This window comes from Mytilus galloprovincialis, chromosome 5 (assembly GCF_965363235.1).
Source record: "Mytilus galloprovincialis chromosome 5, xbMytGall1.hap1.1, whole genome shotgun sequence".
Classification (NCBI taxonomy): domain Eukaryota; kingdom Metazoa; phylum Mollusca; class Bivalvia; order Mytilida; family Mytilidae; genus Mytilus; species Mytilus galloprovincialis.
Genome location: NC_134842.1, coordinates 35328985 through 35349685, shown reverse-complemented (window position 1 = coordinate 35349685; position 20701 = coordinate 35328985). Strand labels below are relative to the sequence as shown.

Below are 20701 nucleotides of genomic sequence, written 5' to 3'. Positions count from 1 at the left end.
AAAAGTCAAGTGCATTTTTATTCAGGTAATAAGTACACGTAATTCATTTTATATCAATGATAATTATGAAAATTGTCTTGTCTCTAACCAGCACTACAACATCAATATTTGCGACTCTTCTTGGACTATCAACCTGTAAATAAATAATTTTCATAATTATTTATTTGGAAAAAAAGCATCTAGAGCACTTGACTGCAATGACTCGAATGCTTTAACTACTATAAAACCACCCGTGCATGAAATTCTTCCCGCATACTTTATATACCCAATCAAACGGACCTTTCTATAAATAGCATAAACACATGTTCCTTACCAAACAAAACAAACTAGCATCGATATATGTACAACTTTGATAAATATAATTATGTTCTAATTCGTAACCTCAAACGAACATAAAACATTAAAAGTCAAGTGCATTTTCGAAAAAACAAAGATCGGGCAAATGTATGATCAATTTATTATAATTAAATACCTAAATTCTTAGATACAGATAATTGAGTAATAATGTTTTCCTTTACATATCCATCATTAGCAGATTTTAATTTGGATCGATAAATCAATCTGTCATGTTTACACCAACTATGTATCAAGCTTTGAAACCATAATTATAAAATAATTCATCCGTATAAAGAACCTATATCCAAAATAAACTAGCATAATCCTATAGTGTTAAGTGTAAACCTTATGAAGTTATGGCATATTATAGACATTCGACATGTAGCATTCAGATACATTACATAGACCTTGAGCAAGCAGTGTCATGTAGCCCAGCGGTATTGATTCAGCGTACATGTTGTTCTTTTGTCCAAGCCGTATTTTTTTTATTCTAATCAATCAACATACCTTAATCGATCAACATACCTTCAATGGTATTCTAGCTAAGTGGTAATCGTATTGTTATTCTAGCCAAGCGGCAACCTGTATTGTTATTTAGCCAAGTGGCAATCTGTTTAGTTATTGTAGCCAAGTGGCAATCTGTATATTGTTATTCTAGCTATGCGGCATATCTTAAGCGTTACTCTAGCCAAGGGCAATCTGTAATTAAAGCCAAACAGCAATCTATATAGTTGTTATAGCCAAGCAGCATATCTTAAGCGTTACCCTAAGCAAGCGGCAATCTATATTGTTATTTTAAGCCAAGCGGCAATTTATATAGTTATCATAGCCAAACGACAATCTGTATTGTTATTCTAGTCATGCGACATATCGTAAGCGTTACTCTAGTCAAGCAACAATCTGTATTGTTATTCTAACCATGCTGCATATCTTAAGCTTAACTCTGGCCAAGCGGCAATCTGTATTGTTATTTAAGCCAAGCGGCAATCTATATAGTTATTATAGCCAAGCGGCAATCTGTATTGTTATTCTAGCCAAGCGGCAATCTGTTTTGTTATACTAGCCAAGCGGCAATCTATAGTTATTCTAGCCAAGCGGCAATCTGTATTGCTATTCTAGCCAAGCAGCATTCTGTATTGTTATTCTAGCCAAGCGGCATTCTGTATTGTTATTCTAGCCAAGCGGCAATCTATATTTTTATTTCAGCCAAGCGGCCACATGTAAATATTTGCATTCTAGCCAAGCGGCCACCTGTAAATATTGTCATTCTAGCCAAGCGGCTACCTGTAAATATTTTCATTCTAGCCAAGCAGCAACCTGTAATTATTGTCATTCTAGCCAAGCTGCAATCTGTAATGTTATTCTAGCCAAGCGGCTATATATCTGTAATGTTATTTTAGCCTATCGGCAATCTATAGTGTTTTTTTTAGCCAAGTGGCCACCCGTAAATATTGTTATTCTAGCCAAGCGGCATATCTATAATGTTATACTGGACAATAATGTTGAGTAGGAAATACATAAACCAAAACAAACTACACAAATTAAAGAAGATTTATCATTATTCAAAACCAATCAATTATATCAATGTTAGATCACAATGGATACAGGAATTACAGTGCTTTTCAAATCATTTAAACCAGGCAATGATTTCTTTTAAGAACAATGAATAAAAATGTCTTTAGTATCATGAAATTCAAGCATCTCGGCCACACAATGTTGGCATAACAAATTATTCTGATATAGCAAGGCCAAAAATTGCGCAATATAATGTTTAATAACTATACATACTGAATGTATAGGGGAAGAACCAAGTGTTGTCATCCTTCCAGTCAAAGCAAAACGCAATCACACCTGTTGAACATTGTGAACACTAGAAAAAAATTATTCAATTTTCTTGTTATAACTGTCAGCAAATCTATCAACTGAAGGGGGTCCATACATATAATCTATAAATTCAAAAAGAAAACTCAACACGGACGCCCCAATCGTCAAGATAAAAAAAAAAAAAAAAAAAAAAATTGCTTATAGCATCTGCTTTAACATTTTTATCTCTAGGTATCCATACAATATCTAAATTGATAAAATTCTTTACGCAACTACAATTTTATGACATCACCAACTATCCATACACCACTTAAAGACATTCCAGCATGGATAACTGACCTTGAATAATTCTATACCTCCTTTTCTCTCCATATTAAACTTAATCCTGTCCCTCAACCTGTCCACATTTTATAAAAATCTGGTTCTCTAATAGACATAAATAAGCTCCATAAGCAAAACTGTTAGCATCCGAATACACAATTATAGATGGAACCTTATACTAGAAACATTATCTCCCCTTGACCACTGACCCTTTCCTCAGGCATTTGAACTATTATTTTATGTTTCTTTAATCACTCTGTAATGTTTATGTCATGACGTTATTAATGTTAGGCTCTTAATGGGCCCTTTAATTTTAAAATAAAATATTGTATTGTATACTCTAAAAAAAACATTTCGAATTTAAAGCAAAATTTTATGTTTCCAAAACTGTAACTCACATTTGACCTCTTGTACCCTCAGTCAAGATAAAACTATAGTCCCATGAAACACGTGACTCGATCAATCTATACAAATTCCTAGTTATTAATCTGGTTCCATTACCTATGATATGCGACATAGAAATTACTCGCATGCACTAATATAAGGGAAAGCATATATCGAAATTGTTAACGGATTTATAACATGCGGTCTGGTTTTAACTTCTTCAATACAATCATTAACCAAAAGATCAGCAATAGCTCGTGATACAATTTTTGCATTATCAATAGCAGATTTATTGTTTATACTAAAAGGAATAGCATATCCGTTTAAAATAATGTCTAACATATATGAATTTGATTCTATCATTTTTCAATAATCGAAATGCTGGTTTTTTTGGGGTTTTTTTTCGTCTACCTTTAACAGATTATACACTAATTGATTGCTCATATTCACGTACTCCCACTTCATATGCTTTTTTATGAATGATCTACCGGACGTCATAGATCGTTGACGTCAGAATATAAGCAAATTTTGGTGCAAATTTTACGGGAAAATACAAGCTTGTGAAACCGAAAATCATCACAACAAGGAAATGTAAACACACAATGCTAAAATGTGTTATACATGTATATAAGCCATTTTTGTATGCATATAAGACATTTAAGTAAAGTTATCATTTAAATTCATTTCAATTTAACCTTTCTAATTATGTTATTTTAAATAGTTTAAGCATGTCACTTATTTAGTTTGCTCTGTTCTTTTACGTCAATTTTTTAACTATATAGTGCGTTTATTTATGGTAACAGCAAATAATGCCTTCATCTAGAGCACTTCGATCCAAAACAATTCCTATTAGAATTGAAATAATTATCATTTTTGGGCCTTTTATCATTTTATAGCTGACTATGCAGTATGGGCTTTGCTCATTGTTGAAGGTCGTACAGTGACCTGTAGTTGTTAATTTCTGTGTCATTTTGGTCTCTTGTGGAGAGTTGTCTTATTGGCAATCCTACCACATCTTCTTTTTTTTTTATTAATTGCTTTTCATGCTTTTAGGATTTTGTGTCTGAGGCCATTTTCTGATTTGAATTTCTCCAAACACAGATTCTCAGTGGCGGATCCAGAAATTTTCATAAGTGGGGGCCCACTGACTGACCTAAGAGGGGGCCCGCTCCAGTCACGCTTCAGTGATTCACTATATAAGCAACCAATTTTTTTCCCAAAAAAGGGGGGCCCGGGCCCCCTGCCCCCCCCCTAAATCCGCCTCTGATTCTGTAAAGTGATGAGAGCTACTTTAATATATACTTTATTACATGCGCATGTATAGTACGAGTTTACTTGCTTCCATTTACCATGTGTAAATGTCTTGGTTAACTTAAAACTGTTACCGACAAGGTGACTGATTAGATCCATGTTCCAGTTTATTTTGTATTCTGTCTGCATTCAATTGAAGATCATTTATAATTTCTCCTTCAAGGTACTGTTTTCGTTTTAATTTATCCTTTTCTATGGTGAGATTAAAGTCAAGGTGTTCAAAAATTAGATCTTCAAGATCTTGTTGGCCTATCCATAATCGCCAGTTTTATCTGTGACTATTTGAAGAACATCGTTGGGTATCGGCTTAGCAACTGATTACTCGATCGTAAATTATGCCTAGTTTTCCTAAATCAGATACCGTCCAACTTGCAACATCTTTGGGCAAATTAACAGACGAACCAACAGTATAAAGTCTCCTGAAGAATAATTGTTTTCTTCGTCGGAAGAATCTAATCTATAATAACTTGGAAGTGGACGCTTCCGAATTTGTACACTAGATGCCATAAAAAGACTTGTTTTTACTGTCAAGTATGCAAAATTTTGCGGGGAAATAATGTGTCAAACTTTCATTTTGAAAGATTCAAACGGGAAAGGGAAGGGAACGAAGATGTCTGCACTTTCGTTAAAATTGCAAAATTATAAAAGTAAGTGTGGACACATATCAGTGTGGATAGTAGTGTGGATAGTAATGTTTGGATATTTCAAGGGATACTTTTGGCATTGTTTTCTGACAAAAATAAATCTCTTTGACTAAAGGAAGATGTACATTCCAGTTAAAAATGAATTTTCTTTCGGAAAAGGATTTTTAAAAATAAAAAAAAAAAATAAAAACTTTAAAATTGGACACAAGAACAGTTGAGTGTTTGCAGTAGTCTAAGTTATGTATGCCTAGCCTGCATATTTTCCCTGAAACTTAATTTTTAAAAAGTGTCATAAAGAAGCAATTATTGCCAAAAATGAACTTTTTAGTATCTGGCAGACAAAACTTATCTTTGCTTTCGATTTAACATTGGTGCTGGTTCTAACTCCAATTTGTTTAGTAGCCTTTCAACATTATTACTGGTTGTATTTGCGGTAAATAACTATTTTAAAATGTAATACATACAAATGTGGATTTAATAACTGCGAAAAAAGTCAAGATTGAGGACTTTCAAAGAATGACGACAGACACTGAAAAGATGTGAAATTAATTCTTGGAAATTGGCCCCATACATTTACAATACATATCATTTGTTTTATATCTTACAAACGTTTAAGGTTACACGTACGACATCACATAATGATTAGCAACATTCTATTTATCCAATCGTTCGAATATATGTGAAAAGTTGGATATTGTACACTGTAACAGTTGCCTTCTGAAATGAACAGTTACACTTGCAACTTTGTTAATTCCGTATAACAAACGGACAATAAAACAAATTCAGAAACAAAACGAGTGGAATAGGAATTTAGTCTTAGCTTTGTAACATATCACCTAAAGTCCATTCAAATAGTCGTCGCAAGTGTTGTTCACGTGCATGCTGAGAGCTCAGAACTCCCTCTAATCGAGGCTTCATATTTAATGTCCTTATTCTGACTGGACATGTGTTTGAATTTATAACACCCGCGATTTGCTATTAATGTAGTTCTTAAATAATCAAACGATTATCTTGTATAGCTATTCAGTCTTCTCAACTTTTAAAATATTAAATTGACTCATGAACGTTTTTCTCACTATACAAATGTAGAGATGTCGAGTTTACACCTATGCCGCGGATTGCCGATGAGACAAATATCAACGCGATACCACATATAATGATGTAAACACTTATTTTAGGTTATCGTATGACCTTCAACACTGAGCAAAACCGAAGCAATATTGTAAGATGTCAAATGCAATGGCATGACCAAATGTGAAACGAATCAGAAAGGAAAATTAAAGGCCTGATTTATGCTTTAAACAATAAAACCCTCATTGGCAAACGACAATCAAGGACAGTCAATTCAGTTCTTCAATTAGCTTCCTTCCCAATACTTTTTTAGATGACACTCAGTATGCTATAATACTTTATTTTAGAATACAAAAACATTAGAATATTGTCAATGAGTGTTTTGTGTCATTGTTCATCCTAACGACGTAATATTCACTTGTAAATTTTTATACGAAGTAATATCATTGGTTTGAAATCCTTTGCCTCTTTCTGTATATCCTTTAGCTCCTGTCCCAGATCGTGACATATACACCCGGAATGTAGGGTTATGTTCATATGTGTCACCATAACTAACGTTGTCAAGTTTTGAATCAAATAAACTGTTGGCAACCTTTACAAATTCTGGATAATGAACCGGAAGTGGCTCATTAGAATGGCTTATTGTTATATTCGCGTTGAAAATATCTGTTGATGTCATCGCACGACTGTTTCTTTCAAATCCAATCATGGGTGATTTTGATGACGAGAATATTATAGTTTTGTTTTTCAAAAAGAGGCTATCACCATGTGTCAAGTAGTGTACCATAACATTTGTAATGCTGTAGGAATTATATTTTGCCGTTATATTTGACTGGGATACATCCGCGAAAAATACACCTTTATACCCAATTACCTGAAATCAATAAAACATTAAAAATAATGAGCAAATGTATTGAAATTTTAAAACCCTACACAGAATGTTTTATAACTCATTGCTGGAGGTCATATCCATGTTTTACAAAACAGCACTGACAGCCTAAAATTCTAAAGAGTTGATTCCTTTTCGAGAGTGTATTGCCATCATCAGTGTTCGAGATATATAAGAACTGGTTTAGTGTTCCATGTAAAATGTTTGTCTTAATGCTTGTCTGTCCATAATGTTTTCGACTGAGAACTCGGTTTCATTTTTTTTTTATTATCCCCTATTGCACTTAATTTAAACTTATTTCTGAAGTAACGCAAATTCAGTTTTGGAACTCAAAATCGAGTTAACCAAACCTAGTACGAAATCTAAAAAGTCAATACTGTAAATTTAGAAATTATTATAGTGTTTTTATTATTACGAAAAATGCGATAATTGTTTAATCGCAATAATTCTGACTCGTATTTTTAAATCTTATATGAATTAAACAGGATTTTTCTCAATATCGCAATAATAAATGGACGCAATAATTTCTAAATTTTCAGTACTACTTTTATCGTATAATCATAAGAATAGAGAACCATTTTGATACGTAAATTTGGTGGAGCTAAATATCGCTGACTTAAAATATTACCTCAGCTTTTTCGTTTTCAGTCCCAACATTGGTAATTACTAAGGCTGTGTCTTCATCAATACCAAATCCCCAATCAGTACCATGATGTAAATGACGAGTGTCTGATAAAATTCGTATTAACCGTCCCTCTCGTCCTCGATCACTGTAATATGTAAATAAGAGCATACTAGATAGATACAATGCGGTTATCATTCGTAAACTTATATAGATATAAGAACTTCAAGATGAAGTATGATTGCCAATGGGAAAACTCTCCATCCGAGTAAAAATTTGCAAAAGTTAACCATTGTAGGTCAAAGTATTGTCTTCAACACGGAGCATTGGTGAGCCGAACAGCAAGTTATAAAGCGCTCCAAAAATGACTAGTGTAAAACTATTCAAACAGTTATATATATAAAACGAGAAAGGACAAACACGTATGAACCACATCAACAAACGACAACTACTGAACATCAGGTTCTTGACTTTGGACAGGTGCAAACCAAGGCAGCGGGTTTTAAGGTTTCTAAAATAATTATGAACCTGCCGACGTTATCGAAAACAATAGTGTAACATCACAACATAGAAATACACACTATATAATATCGATTTTGAATGGCTTTACTCAAACAATAGACATATTAACAAAATTGAAATGACACGATGTAAATACACGATCAATAAAATAGGGGATAAAAAGTTAAACAATATATAAAAGACAACCATAACCTTGGGGAACATGCAGCCAAATAAAATAACTAGTGTTCATTAAGACTTCTACTTATTGAAAATACAAATAAGTACCAAATAGTATATATTTAAAAGATAATGCATGCATGAAAAGTTGAATTAGGGAAGTTTATAATTGATTAATTTTTGCTCGATATGACAATTTAAGCAGGTTAGATAATAAAGCTCAGCTGGTAAATATAGTTTGCAACGTGTGTCAATCGAGATCTTATATATATATATGTACATTTTGTATATATATAATTGGACATATAGTTTTGACGTCTTTTGAGATATTAAAAGAACTAGATATCAGTGGACAGATCTTGAATTTTTGAAAGGGGTCCGAATTATGACAATTATGATAATTCGTGAAAATGTAATGTTAACTGCCGAGCAGAGCAAAGCACATTTTTATCTTTCTATTTTATGCTAAAAGAGATAAATCTCGCCCTAAATCTGCCACTGGATATTACCTAAAATGTGCATCGATAATAAAACCATCCAAAAGTCCCACTCCACCTTCTTTGTCATACAACTGATAATCTCTATCACTCACTACTGATCCATCATACGTACCAAACTGTAGTGCATTGTAACTAGATCCAGCTGCAACAGAGAATGGGAATATATCTATATAAAAAAGAAGATATGGTATACACATGTAATTGCCAATGAGACAACTCTCCACACGGGACCAAATAACACAGAAATTAACAACTATAGGTCACCGTATGACCTTCAACAATGAGCAACGCTATATGTATATTTACAAAAATGATGTCAACCAACGACGTGAATGTAGTTATAGAATCTTGAGGTGGGCTCCTCACTTAGGTATTCATTCGCAAAGGAAATAATTCGTAAATATAACTCAACATGCAGACATCTTATACGTTCAGGTATTTCACATCCAAAATTTTATGGAAATATTCTTTATAAAGCACAAAAATGTCAGTATTCTCCTCAGAAACTAACAAAACCTTTAAATAGACTTATTAAAAGGGGATATAGTTACGATACTGTTGTCAGGTCATTAAAGATTGCATATTTTGGCTTTAACATTGATTCACTGATAGGGTCTTTGCATCGGAACTAAACACATTTATTTCTTAAAAAAACAGTTGTTGGCATGACACGGGTTATGTTCTTCTCATATATTTTATGATAGTATGATACTAAACCCCTAACGGGAGGGATTGTACCTGATATTCATATGATGAAGACATAATCTTTCAATCAGTTTAATTGAGGTCTGGAGCTGGCATGTCAGTTAACTGCTAGTAGTCTGTTGTTATTTATGTATTATTGTCATTTTATTTATTTTCTTTTGTTACATCTTTTGACACCAGACTCGGACTTCTCTTGAACTGAATTTTAATGTGCGTATTGTTATTCTTTTACTTTTCTACATTGGCTAGAGGTATAGGGGAGGGTTGAGATCTCATAAACATGTTTAACCCCGCCGCAATTTTGCGCCTGTCCCAAGTCAGGAGCCTCTGGCCTTTGTTAGTCTTGTATGATTTTAAATTTTAGTTTCTTGTGTATAATTCGGAGTTTAGTATGACGTCCATTATCACTGTACTATTATGCATATTTTAGGGGCCAGCTGAAGGACACCTACGGGTGCGGGAATTCTCGCTACATTGAAGACCCATTGGTTGCCTTCGACTGTTGTTTGCTCTATGGTCGGGTGGTTGTCGCTTTGACATATTCACCATTTCCTTTCTCAATTTTATTCTCTATTCTTCATCAAATTTTGAAATTTTGCCCTTCATTTCTGCACTTCCTGTCCATTAAAACTAATCTGTAAACCCTAGTTAAACTCACTTATATTATAACGCGGTGTAAACATTTAAGTACTGTATACAACTACTTACTACCACCCCACACCATAACAGCGGATGGCATACATTCTGCCCCAGCACTGCTTCCTGATACGATAATTCCAGCATCAAACATCTCCTTTATGGCAAGAAGCGCTGGTGACGGAACATGATTTTTATAAAACAATCTGAAAAGTAATTAAAGTATTACAATCTATTACATGATAAAGTCAACCTCCAGGTGCAGAATTGTCTCGCTGTGTTGAAGACCCATGGTGGCCTGAACTGTTTTCTGCTCTTTGTTCGGGTTGTTGTGTCTTTGACTAATTCCCCATTTTCATTTTTAATTTTATTCTCTGTACATTTTTTTTATTTTTTTATTTTTCAAAAAAAGAAAAGCAAAACACTAGTATTGATTGCGGCACACCTTCTTGTGCTCAAACAAATAAATATTGTCGTTCATTTACTTTGGATAATGGTTGCTGCATGTCAAATTACAGCAGATCTCCTCACATTTCGTATTTCGGCAGAGTAAATTTTCTCCTCTTTAGTCGGGTTGTTGTCTCTTTAATTAGATATGTTTCCATTCTCCATTCAATTTTATTGTTACAATGGTTTTCACCGACAAAACGATACTAAACAAATACATTCGAATAAAACCAAAAACACCACTTGTTCCCCGTAGCGGAAAACTGCTGCCATTGAGTTACCCCATTCCAACCGTACAAACAGCTAAGTTAATTAACGTGTCATTGACATTGAGTAATAAGGAGATTGATGATGTAGAAAATATATGTAGGACTCTAAAGTGCGATGGTCACGCTAAAGTGCGATGGTCTACGCTAAAGTACGATGGTGTCTCACGCTAAAGTGCGATGGTTGTTTGTTCGCTAAAGTACGATGGCGTATCACGCTACAGTGCGATGGTCCAAATGGTAAAATTCGAAGTATTAAAACATCGAGGTTTAAAAAGTCTTTTTTGCAAATCATGCTAAAGTATAACATATGTGATAGGCTTTGCAATTAACCGCTAGGCTGGAGTGATTGTTTCTAAATTTACAAGTCCGACCAAGCAATAATTGCTTTAAAGGATGTACTTAGGTGAGGTTTTGGAATTTGTATCAAATGTTCGGACTCCTTGGTGTTTTTTCATACAATACAATGTAAAATATTTTGCCCCATAACACCCATTTATTTTTTCATATAAGACTTAATAGCTCATGAAAGGTCATTAACCAAAATTTGAGAAGATTCTTGATTTTCTTTCTTTTGTTTTGAGACCCAAATAATACCAAATTGAATGCAAATATAAGGTAAAAGTCCGAGTCAGCCTTTTCCCGCAATACTTTAAATCTCAAATATCACGAAAAGGAGGTCCATGACCTATCAATATTTTTAGCTTATCTTTATCCTTCATTGATGCTCTACCAGCTTAAAGTATCAATTTTAATTTCTTAATTTCTTAATTTTTACCTAACCTCACCTAAATACATCCTTAAGGTAATTCATGTTTTGCAAAATATTATTTTTCATGTAAAATGATTGTTTAACAATTCGGAGCGTATTGAATATTTGGACAATTGGTGTAGATTGCCATTCACACTACTGTTACAACCTCCCTTACATTTGTCATTGAAAATTAAAAATCCCTAATTTGATCACTGTCGGAATATGCAACATTTATTTCAATAAGCTTAAATCTAAATGCGAGGGAAATGCAATGTTCGCCGAGCTTTCTTCTTTTCCTGTATTCCTACAATATACAGTATGAACTTATGTTTTAGCAGACAATTTATAGTAAACGCATGGAAACATGTATTTCTATTTTACCAACGTTACTTTTCATTGAAATCGACGGCATTTTAACGGGTATCACACAGTAAACTGCCACATAAACAATGATTCGCGGATCGAATGTATCCGTTCGCATCAAATAGAAGCAGGATAAGTATGCGTATACAGTTTTGTATTTATATAGTAAAATGGTCGACTGTAGGATACAAATCCTTTTTCCAGCACTCGAAAAAAATAAAATTCTGATTCAGCCGACAAAGAACGGTTAAATTCAATCAATTACTCGTAAGTCATGGTCATATGGTGTAAAAAATGTTAATCAAATATTCCTAATATATATGGTCGGCACTTAAAGTTAACCATCGAAAGACGTTAACTACCGAGAGTTGGTTTTTAGACACGCATATATACTCAAAAATAAGTCATATTTATCAAATTGTCATGAAATGAGAAAAAAAACGTAATTGTTTGCTGTATATTTATCAAAATTAAAAAAATTGCACTATTTACAGTTTTATAAAATTTGGTCCACATAATCTCCCTGGAAAATGAAACAAAATGTCTTTTTAAAAAAGAGGGGTCCATTAAATCGTTTTCAAGTAAAATCAGTTTGAATGATAAAAATCAGTCGAAACCTGCATCTTTTCCCGATAAGTCACTGTTTGACGTCGCGAAAATAACATTTTACGTTAGCAACGTCATTACCTTCCCTGTAACTGTATCGTATGCTCTTAAGGGAGCTGGTTCCTCAGTTTCAAAGTAATTAACTTTTCAAAACACTAGCATAAATCGATAGGGGATTAATAAAGGAATCAAAAGATCTAAAAAATATATATAGGTCACCGCACTTTAGCGTATGGAACCATGTACTTAAGCGTAGACCATCGCACTTTAGCGTGACCATCGTACTTTATCCCCATCGCACTTTAGAGTCCTACATATATAACACAACAAGAATGTGTCCATAGCATAGTACACGGATGCGCCACTCGCACTATCATTTTCATGTTCAGTGGACCGTGGAATTGAGGTCAATACTTTAATTTTGCATTAAAATTAGAAAGATCATATCATGGGGAACATGTGTACTAAGTTTGAAGTTGATTGGACTTCCACTTCATCAAAAACTATCTTGACCAAAAACTTTAACCTGAAGCGGGACGAACGGTCGCACAGACGAACGAACGAACGGACGAACGGAGCCACAGACCAGAAAACATAATGCCCCTCTACTATCGTAGGCGGGGCATAAAAAGATTATCGTTCTCTACTGCTATGTAGGTCCATATTGCTCTTCAAATTCGTTTTTCGTTGATCTTTTTAACTATTCGAGTGTCACCGACGATTGTTTTTGCAGACAAAACGCGCGTCTGTAGAGCTTACTTTTAAGAATGGTATATATGACGAATTACCAGTAATCAAAATTATTAATTCAACTGAAACCTTGTTTTATCTATTTTTACATCCACCTCAAAGATAAACATATCCAGCTAAAAAGGGAGTTCTTTTGCAGTATAGCCATTTGGGCTTTTTGAGTCAAAACAGGATAAAATTTGTATTACTTTACACAAGGGTTGGGATGGAAGTTTGCTGAATAGAGAATAATTGGAAGATGAAAAATACTGAAAAATGGACCAGCGAATATATGAAATAGAGAAAAAGGGAGACTAAAATATAAGGAATATAAATAATGGGAACAAAACAAAATAAAAATTAAACGAAGACCCGCTCCCATTCCAATCCAAATCCTCATTTATTTTCTAAACTTACGATTCTATAACACTCTCAGGTTCACCTCCTGCGAAGAATATACCTGTCTGTTGTTTAATCCTTTCTATAACATGAGGATCAGAGTTAGCAGATGTAGTATTGACATTGATCGGGATACAGTAAACTGAGCGAGCATGGTACATATCCAGAAAGACATTTACATAAAATGTACAGGTGGCATTGAAATCACCAGAAGCAGCTAAAACGATACCTAGTTTTGCACGGTTTACACCTCCCTATAAAAAAAGAACTGTTGACTATATGTATCGTGAGGGAAAATACCGCAAATAATGTTTAAACGTAACAGGATATGTATGAGACTGTGGAGGGACGCATCTTCTTCTTATGTGATTTTTCTCTAGGCTTTATATATTCTGTTCATAATATCTCACTTGATGTTATGGGATAATGGGATGCTACGTCCTTGACGATAAGGACCATTATTATCACCTATCATATTCTTCTTTTGTTTTGACTAATATATGATGCTTTTTTTAAATAATATAGTTATACGTTTAAATTAATTTATTCTTTTTTATCCATATAAATAAATTGACCCTTTAAATTGGATTTTTCTTAAAGGTTTAAAGGTTATCAATTTAACACACTCAGTATTAAAATCTTTAAATCATTGTTTTCATCGGTACTAATATTGATTTTGCTTATTGAAAAAAATAAAACATTACTAAATGATGATGTGTGTTCAGATAATTCAAACCCATGACGAATCATCTTGTCGATACTATTTTCTTTGTCTCTACACAAGGTCATGCATTTCTCATACTATTTTTGACATCTTTACACTAAATCAGTTTGATGTGTACTGATTGATACTTTAGTCATAGAGAAGTAAGTCGAGATATTTTTTACTAGTACTTGAAATTGGCTTTGAACTAACTTTTAGTAACTAACAGTACTATTATTTAGGTGTTTTGTGTTAGTGGTTTGTGTGCCACTGACCAATCTTTTGATTTAAGCCAATTGCAACTGAATGCTATAGTTTATTCTTATGTTTTCCCGTGACACCACTGTCATAGGAAGGAGAAGTATTAACAATCACAAACATGTTAAACCCCGCCACATTCTGTATGTAACTGTCCTAAATCAGTAGCAAGAACAACAATGGTTGGCATTGATAGAAAATGTAAGTTATTGTTTTTTTTTAAAGAGTACTGATCGCATAACATTTAGTCAGTAGGAATCTATCAAAACCCATTATTAGCAAACAATACAAGAGACAGGAGAAAGTTTAAAATACCAAAGGGAAATGCAAACTAATTAATAGAACAACAAACTGAAACTGTCATTTAAAAAAAAACTAAAAGCGACCAAAATACATACAACACTTTTTCAAAACACATCATAGAAAACTAAATAAAATTGAGAATTGAAATGGGGAATGTGTCAAAGAGACAACAACCCGACCACAGAACAGACAACAGCAGAAGGTCACCAACAGGTCTTCAATGCAGCGAGAAATTCCCGCACCCGGAGGCGTCCTTCAGCTGGCCCCTAAACAAATATATATACTAGTTCAGTGATAATGAACGCATTACTAAACTCCACTTGTACACAAGAAACTAAAAGTTAAAATAATACAAGACTAACAAAGGCAAGAGGCTCCTGACTTGGGATGCGGCGGGGTTAAACATGTTTATGAGATTTCAACCTTCCCCCTATACATCTAGCCAATGAAGAAAGTAAACAAATAACAATACGCACATTAAAATTCTGTTCATGAGAAGTCCGAGTCCTATGTCAGAATATGAAACACGACTAGCAACACGAACCTAACCAGAAACAGGGGAAGATTTTAGGTGCAAGTATTAATTCAAGTATTGATGAACTAATTCCATTTTAATATCGATGGCCAACAAATTCTAAATAATACAAATAAGACAATATTCAAATAAATGTCCATATATTATTACTTCATATTATTTTAAAAGTAGTATACTCACTGCTAAATGAACAATTGTTCCGTAAATTTCCGTGTTATTGTCATCATAAATACCTCCACCTAAAACCAGAGTTCTTCCAAGGCGGTTCTTTAGTTGAAATTTGTCATCAATCAAAAACCCATTCACAGTAAACAGAAGGACTAGTAAATAATGACAAAACCATTCCATTTTAATACCGACTAAAGTTCTCAAGAATTCAGATAAGATTTCAATATAATATCGTATAATAATTGATTAAAGCTAACCTAATACACAATGTTTGTGTTACAAGACAATTTGATATGTATATGAGGCTAAAATTAAACGGATTCATGTTGTGAACATGTTCTTATCGAAGTCGGATTTATGGGGCTTGGGGCCCGGGCCGGCCTTATTGAGCTACATATATGAAAAGCATAAAATTTTGCATAGTCCAACTCCAAACGTTGACTAGGTTTTGTGCCCCATTAAAAAAATAATCTTGTATTCTCATTTGATTATGTTTAAAAACAAATTTCAAATATGACTTACAATTACCTCAGACATTTAAGAATATTTCAAGTAGTAATCTCTACTGTGTTTTAATAATAAGCGACCATTCACATGATCATGATTCAGTATGTGATATATATAAAATCACTGAAGATCTATACATGGTTCGACATTCATTGCAGTCATGTCTTCTTCATATTCAAACTACTCACCATTCATCCTGTACCCTACACTATCATGAGCGTAAACCTTCTGGCTTCTTTCTTCATGCGTCAAATTTCACCTCAGAGTTATATTTAAGGTCAATTTCCGAACAATATCAGTCACTACATGTAATATATACAAGATTTATTGAAAATAGTAAAATGTAACATTAAATTAACCCCCTACTTTCTACATAGTGAAATGCGTGTAACAAGTCAGGAATATGACAGTTGTTTTTCATTCGTTTGATGTGTTTGAGTGTGTTGCCATTTGCTAACTGACTTTCTAATTTGAATTTCTCTTGGATTTGTTATTTTACTTTTTTTGTATGTGGAGGTGTCGTCAGAACAATTAGACGACATTTCCTTGCGTTGATTTTGCTGAAAAAAATGTTGAAATAAAAATAATTCAAGTCTACATACTCCCTTATAGGAATGACAATGATTGGCGAGCTAGTTCATATTTGAAAGGTTGGTTGGCTGATTTTTTTATCATTTTTTATTGCCTGTTGTTTAGATCAAAGTACATTTTCTTGTACTTATATCCCAGAAACCATTGTACTCTTATATATGCGGCTAAAGCTATGTTGATTTTTTAGCACAAGTCAGGATAAGGTATTGTTTTGACATGTAAAGACTATTTTTTTTAAATTTATACTCAAGAAAGCATAGATATGAATGCTTGAAACTGCTGAATTAAAAACATCGAAAGTATTGGGCTATGAATAAGGGGTTTATTCCTTTAATATGTATACATTAATGTCTATTTTACGACTATATTACCCGAGAAAAGATGTGTGGTTCACTGACGTATAGATATGTACGTTATATCCTAATACCACGTAGATTAATTTATTAATTATATTGTTTGTTTATATTAAAGTGCAGTCTTTGATATTTAAATTATGTTTCAATGATATCGTCCAACTTTATACGGAGATAAGGCTGGCCTTTTCAACCTTCTTGGTTCGAACGTCACTCAAAGGGTATTCTAAAGACAAAGTGCGCGCCCCTCGTACACTGGTTCTATGATGAGTTTATTCAAAAGCTAATAATTTCCAATTTAACTTTTCTCCAATTTGTAGAGGGTGAATCGTCTGTCGTTGTTATTTGTTTTTACTTAATTAAATGTGATTGATTGCTAGTTGTTTCATTTAAATTTTTATATGAAAGAGTCAACATCAAATGCAACGCACACTATTGTCCAAAGATTTGCCCATGGCCGTTAAGGAGTGCTATGGATGTTTAGTGGTTACAGTCAAAGATCCAAACTGAGTGACTTACCAGACTCGTTGGATAAATACAGACTCTTGTAATCCTGACTAAATCATATATCGATGGGATCGTCAATACCATCTTCAGCTGATAAAAATATTTCACTTTCAGTTCCCTGAGGTGACAAGCGATGCACACTGTTTGACTCGCACCCATCAACGTATACATTTTATGTTTGAATTAAGTTAATACATCTCTGCCTTTCTTCGGACTACTTACTCATTAATAATCCACGCTACACCATAACTTGCGTTACAGTGTGTATCAACTTTTGTTGTCGTTTTCATTATTTCTATATCTTGTAATGACCCATGACAAAGTGTAGCATTTTTGTTACCAGATTTTGACTGCAAAATCTCAAGGGTTGTTTGCTAAAACAATTGTGTCCGTATATTCCCCATTGGTGCTGCTATATGTACATACTTGTTTGCTATTATATAAACAAACATGTAATCCTTTGTAATCTGCTTCAATATCGGTAACTAATATTTCATCTCTTTCATATTCTTTTTCACAACTTCGAATTATAAGTTATTTGTTTCGAAGTCTTTCGAATTAGCAACTTTATTTGTGCTCCAAATTGTTTCGTGTGATTGTGCTGAACATCACATGGGTCAGACGACACTTTTGATCCCAGTATATTTTCTATGTTTCGGTAAATTGTTAATTTAATTCGCCTAGTTTGGATATCGCATCATTTAAAGTTTGATCCTGATTTGAAGGCAGAACCCCTAACTCTTGAAGGAAAACAAATGTCTGATTATCCAAACCATTGTCTATCATGAATTGTAACTGGATGCTATATTCATTAATTGTCGACTTGACAACTTTAGCATGGGTATACACAAAAAAGAAATTAAAGACCCCCTCCCAATTTCAAATCCAAAACACTCTTGTATTTTCTAAACTTCCGATTCTATCACACTTTCGGCTTCATCTCCTGCGAAGAATATACCTGTCGGTTGTTTAATCCTTTCTATAACATGTGGATCAGAGCTACCATATGTAGTATTGACGTTGATTGGGATACAGTAAACTGAGTGAGCATGGAACATATCCAAAAAGACATTGTGATAAAATGTACAAGTGGCATTAAAATCAGCAGCCAAAACTAGTTTTGCATGGTTTATACCTCCCTGGAAAAATAACCCTGTAGAATATCTGTGTCTTGAGAAAATAATTACAACGAAACCACGCAAATATTGTCTAAACGTAACCTGATATACATGTAAGATGGGCCCGACGGGCGTCCTTCATTTTTCAATTCTTTAATTGTTTAGGTTTTTTTTCTCTACTTTTCTGCTCATTATATCTCACTTGATGCTTATAGCTGTAATTGGCTTTGAACTAGTAACTAAGAGTACTTTTATTTGGATGTTTTGTGTCTTTTATTTTTATGTTAGTGGTTTGTGTCACACTTGTGCGTCTCGTAAAGACCTTTGAGTTAAACCAGTTGCCACTACATGATTTTAAGGTGGTACACAACACCTTCACTAAAATTAATTTGGCTCGTTTGATTTTCATAAAATTTCACAAAGTATTTACTTTCAATTGACCCTTTGACAAAAATATGAAAATTTCAAAAAAACTAAACCAACCGTTTTATATTTAGTTTAAATGTTTAATGTTATATTTGTAATTCTCATCGGATTTTATCAAATGTGTTGACGTCTTTTCTATTATATTTATGTGTTATGGTAAAGAAAATTAATCACCGCATTCATTTATTAGATTTGATTTTGTTCAACGTAATCAGTACGATATTTTACGTTTGAAGTTAAATTCAAAACAAACCGGACATAGCTTTATAATATAGTTAATTGCTACCTTAGTTTGCTATTATTAAGTATTGAAATGTGCATTGTTATTAAATGCAATATCATTATTTAGTTCAAATATAATCTCAAATCAATCCAAAATTATCTTATTCATTCAAATGTGACGTCATTTTTCATTTTTTGATGATCTGTTTTACAAATTCAAATGACGTCATTTTTTTGTCATTTTTTACAATTTCAAATACGACGTCACTTCGCGTTGAGGTTTAAACTTATTCGGATGTGTTGCAAATGTCTGGTTATGTAATGTATTTCAGTTGTTTCCTGTAATAAGTTAATACTTTTTATCATGTACATCTTTTGTATAGTAATTTTACAAATTTACTGTTTGCAAAAGTATAAATTATTCTAAATAATAGGGATGTTCTGGTAACTAACAGAAAACCCTGGCCGTTTTCGGCACAACTTTTTTGATCTTTTGGTCCTCGATGCAGTTCGACTTTGTGCTTGTTTCGGATTTTCAAACTTTTGTATATGGGCGTCACTAGTAGATCTTGTGTAGACAAAATGCACTTCTGGCGTATTAAAATTTTGAACTTGTTGCCTTTTGTTGGCTGTTGTTCGTGTGTTTCTTTGTCAATTGTGTTCTCCAATTTATTTATATTGTAGTCCTGTGGTGTTGAGTTGTCATTTTAATGTTATTTTTCACATGGCTATAAAAGAGGGAGGTTTTGCATGCCACAAAACCAGGTTCAATCCACCATTTTTTCCTTTAAAAATGTCCTGTACCAAGTCAGGAATATGGCCATTGTTATATTATAGTTCGTTTCTATGTGTGTTACATTTTAACGTTGCATCGTTTGTTTTCTCTTATTTTTGAGTATAAATTCACATTGCGATAAGACGTGTCACGGTACTTGTCTATCCCAAATTCATGTATTTGGTTTTGATGTTATATTTGTTATTCTCGTGGGATTTTGTCTGATGTTTGGTCCGTTTCTGTGTGTGTTACATTGTAGTGTTGTGTCGTTGTTCTCCTCTTATATTTAATGCGTTTCCCTCAGTTTTAGTTTGTTACCCCGATTTTGTTTTTTGTCCATGGATTTATGAGTTTGAACAACGGTATACTACTGTTGCCTTTATTTATCAGAAAAATTACACTGGTAATATAGTAGTTTGACAAACACTAATTTTTGATCATTGAGGAGCTTAGGATTCCCTTAACAACACAACGTAATTAAAACATTTAGCTGATTTTACAGAGTAATCTCCCTGTAGTGTTAGGTACCACCTTAAGTTTATTCTTATGTTGTGCCGTGAAACCATTGTCCCAGGTAGGAGAGGGATTAGCCGTCACAAACATGTTTAACCCCACCACATTCTGTATGTGTCTGTAGCATGTAGTTACGGTGCCAAACACCGCTCCATTTTATCTCTGGTTGATATAGTTCTCTGCTCATTTTAATAAAAAGTAAGTGCTTCGTAAACTCAAGATAGATAAGACTTT

At 33.4% G+C, this 20701-nt stretch overlaps 1 protein-coding gene across 2 annotated transcripts in view; it reads right to left on the bottom strand.

Annotated features, from left to right (window-relative positions):
* Window positions 1–6215: 6215 nt before the first annotated feature.
* Window positions 6216–20701, bottom strand: part of LOC143075708 (cyanophycinase-like) — a 32014-nt gene continuing 17528 nt past the window's right edge. The window contains exons 1-6 of one of the 2 annotated variants that reach the window (XM_076251260.1): window positions 15468–15682; window positions 13507–13742; window positions 9997–10130; window positions 8593–8725; window positions 7409–7550; window positions 6216–6765 (exon numbers count right to left, since the gene is read on the bottom strand). In XM_076251260.1, the coding sequence (XP_076107375.1) occupies window positions 6286–6765; window positions 7409–7550; window positions 8593–8725; window positions 9997–10130; window positions 13507–13742; window positions 15468–15635 (1293 nt within the window). In that variant the 5' untranslated portion in view covers window positions 15636–15682 and the 3' untranslated portion in view covers window positions 6216–6285. Of the gene's footprint in view, window positions 6766–7408; window positions 7551–8592; window positions 8726–9996; window positions 10131–13506; window positions 13743–15467; window positions 15683–20701 lie in introns of those variants that run through there. The other variant, XM_076251261.1, reaches the window with a different exon arrangement.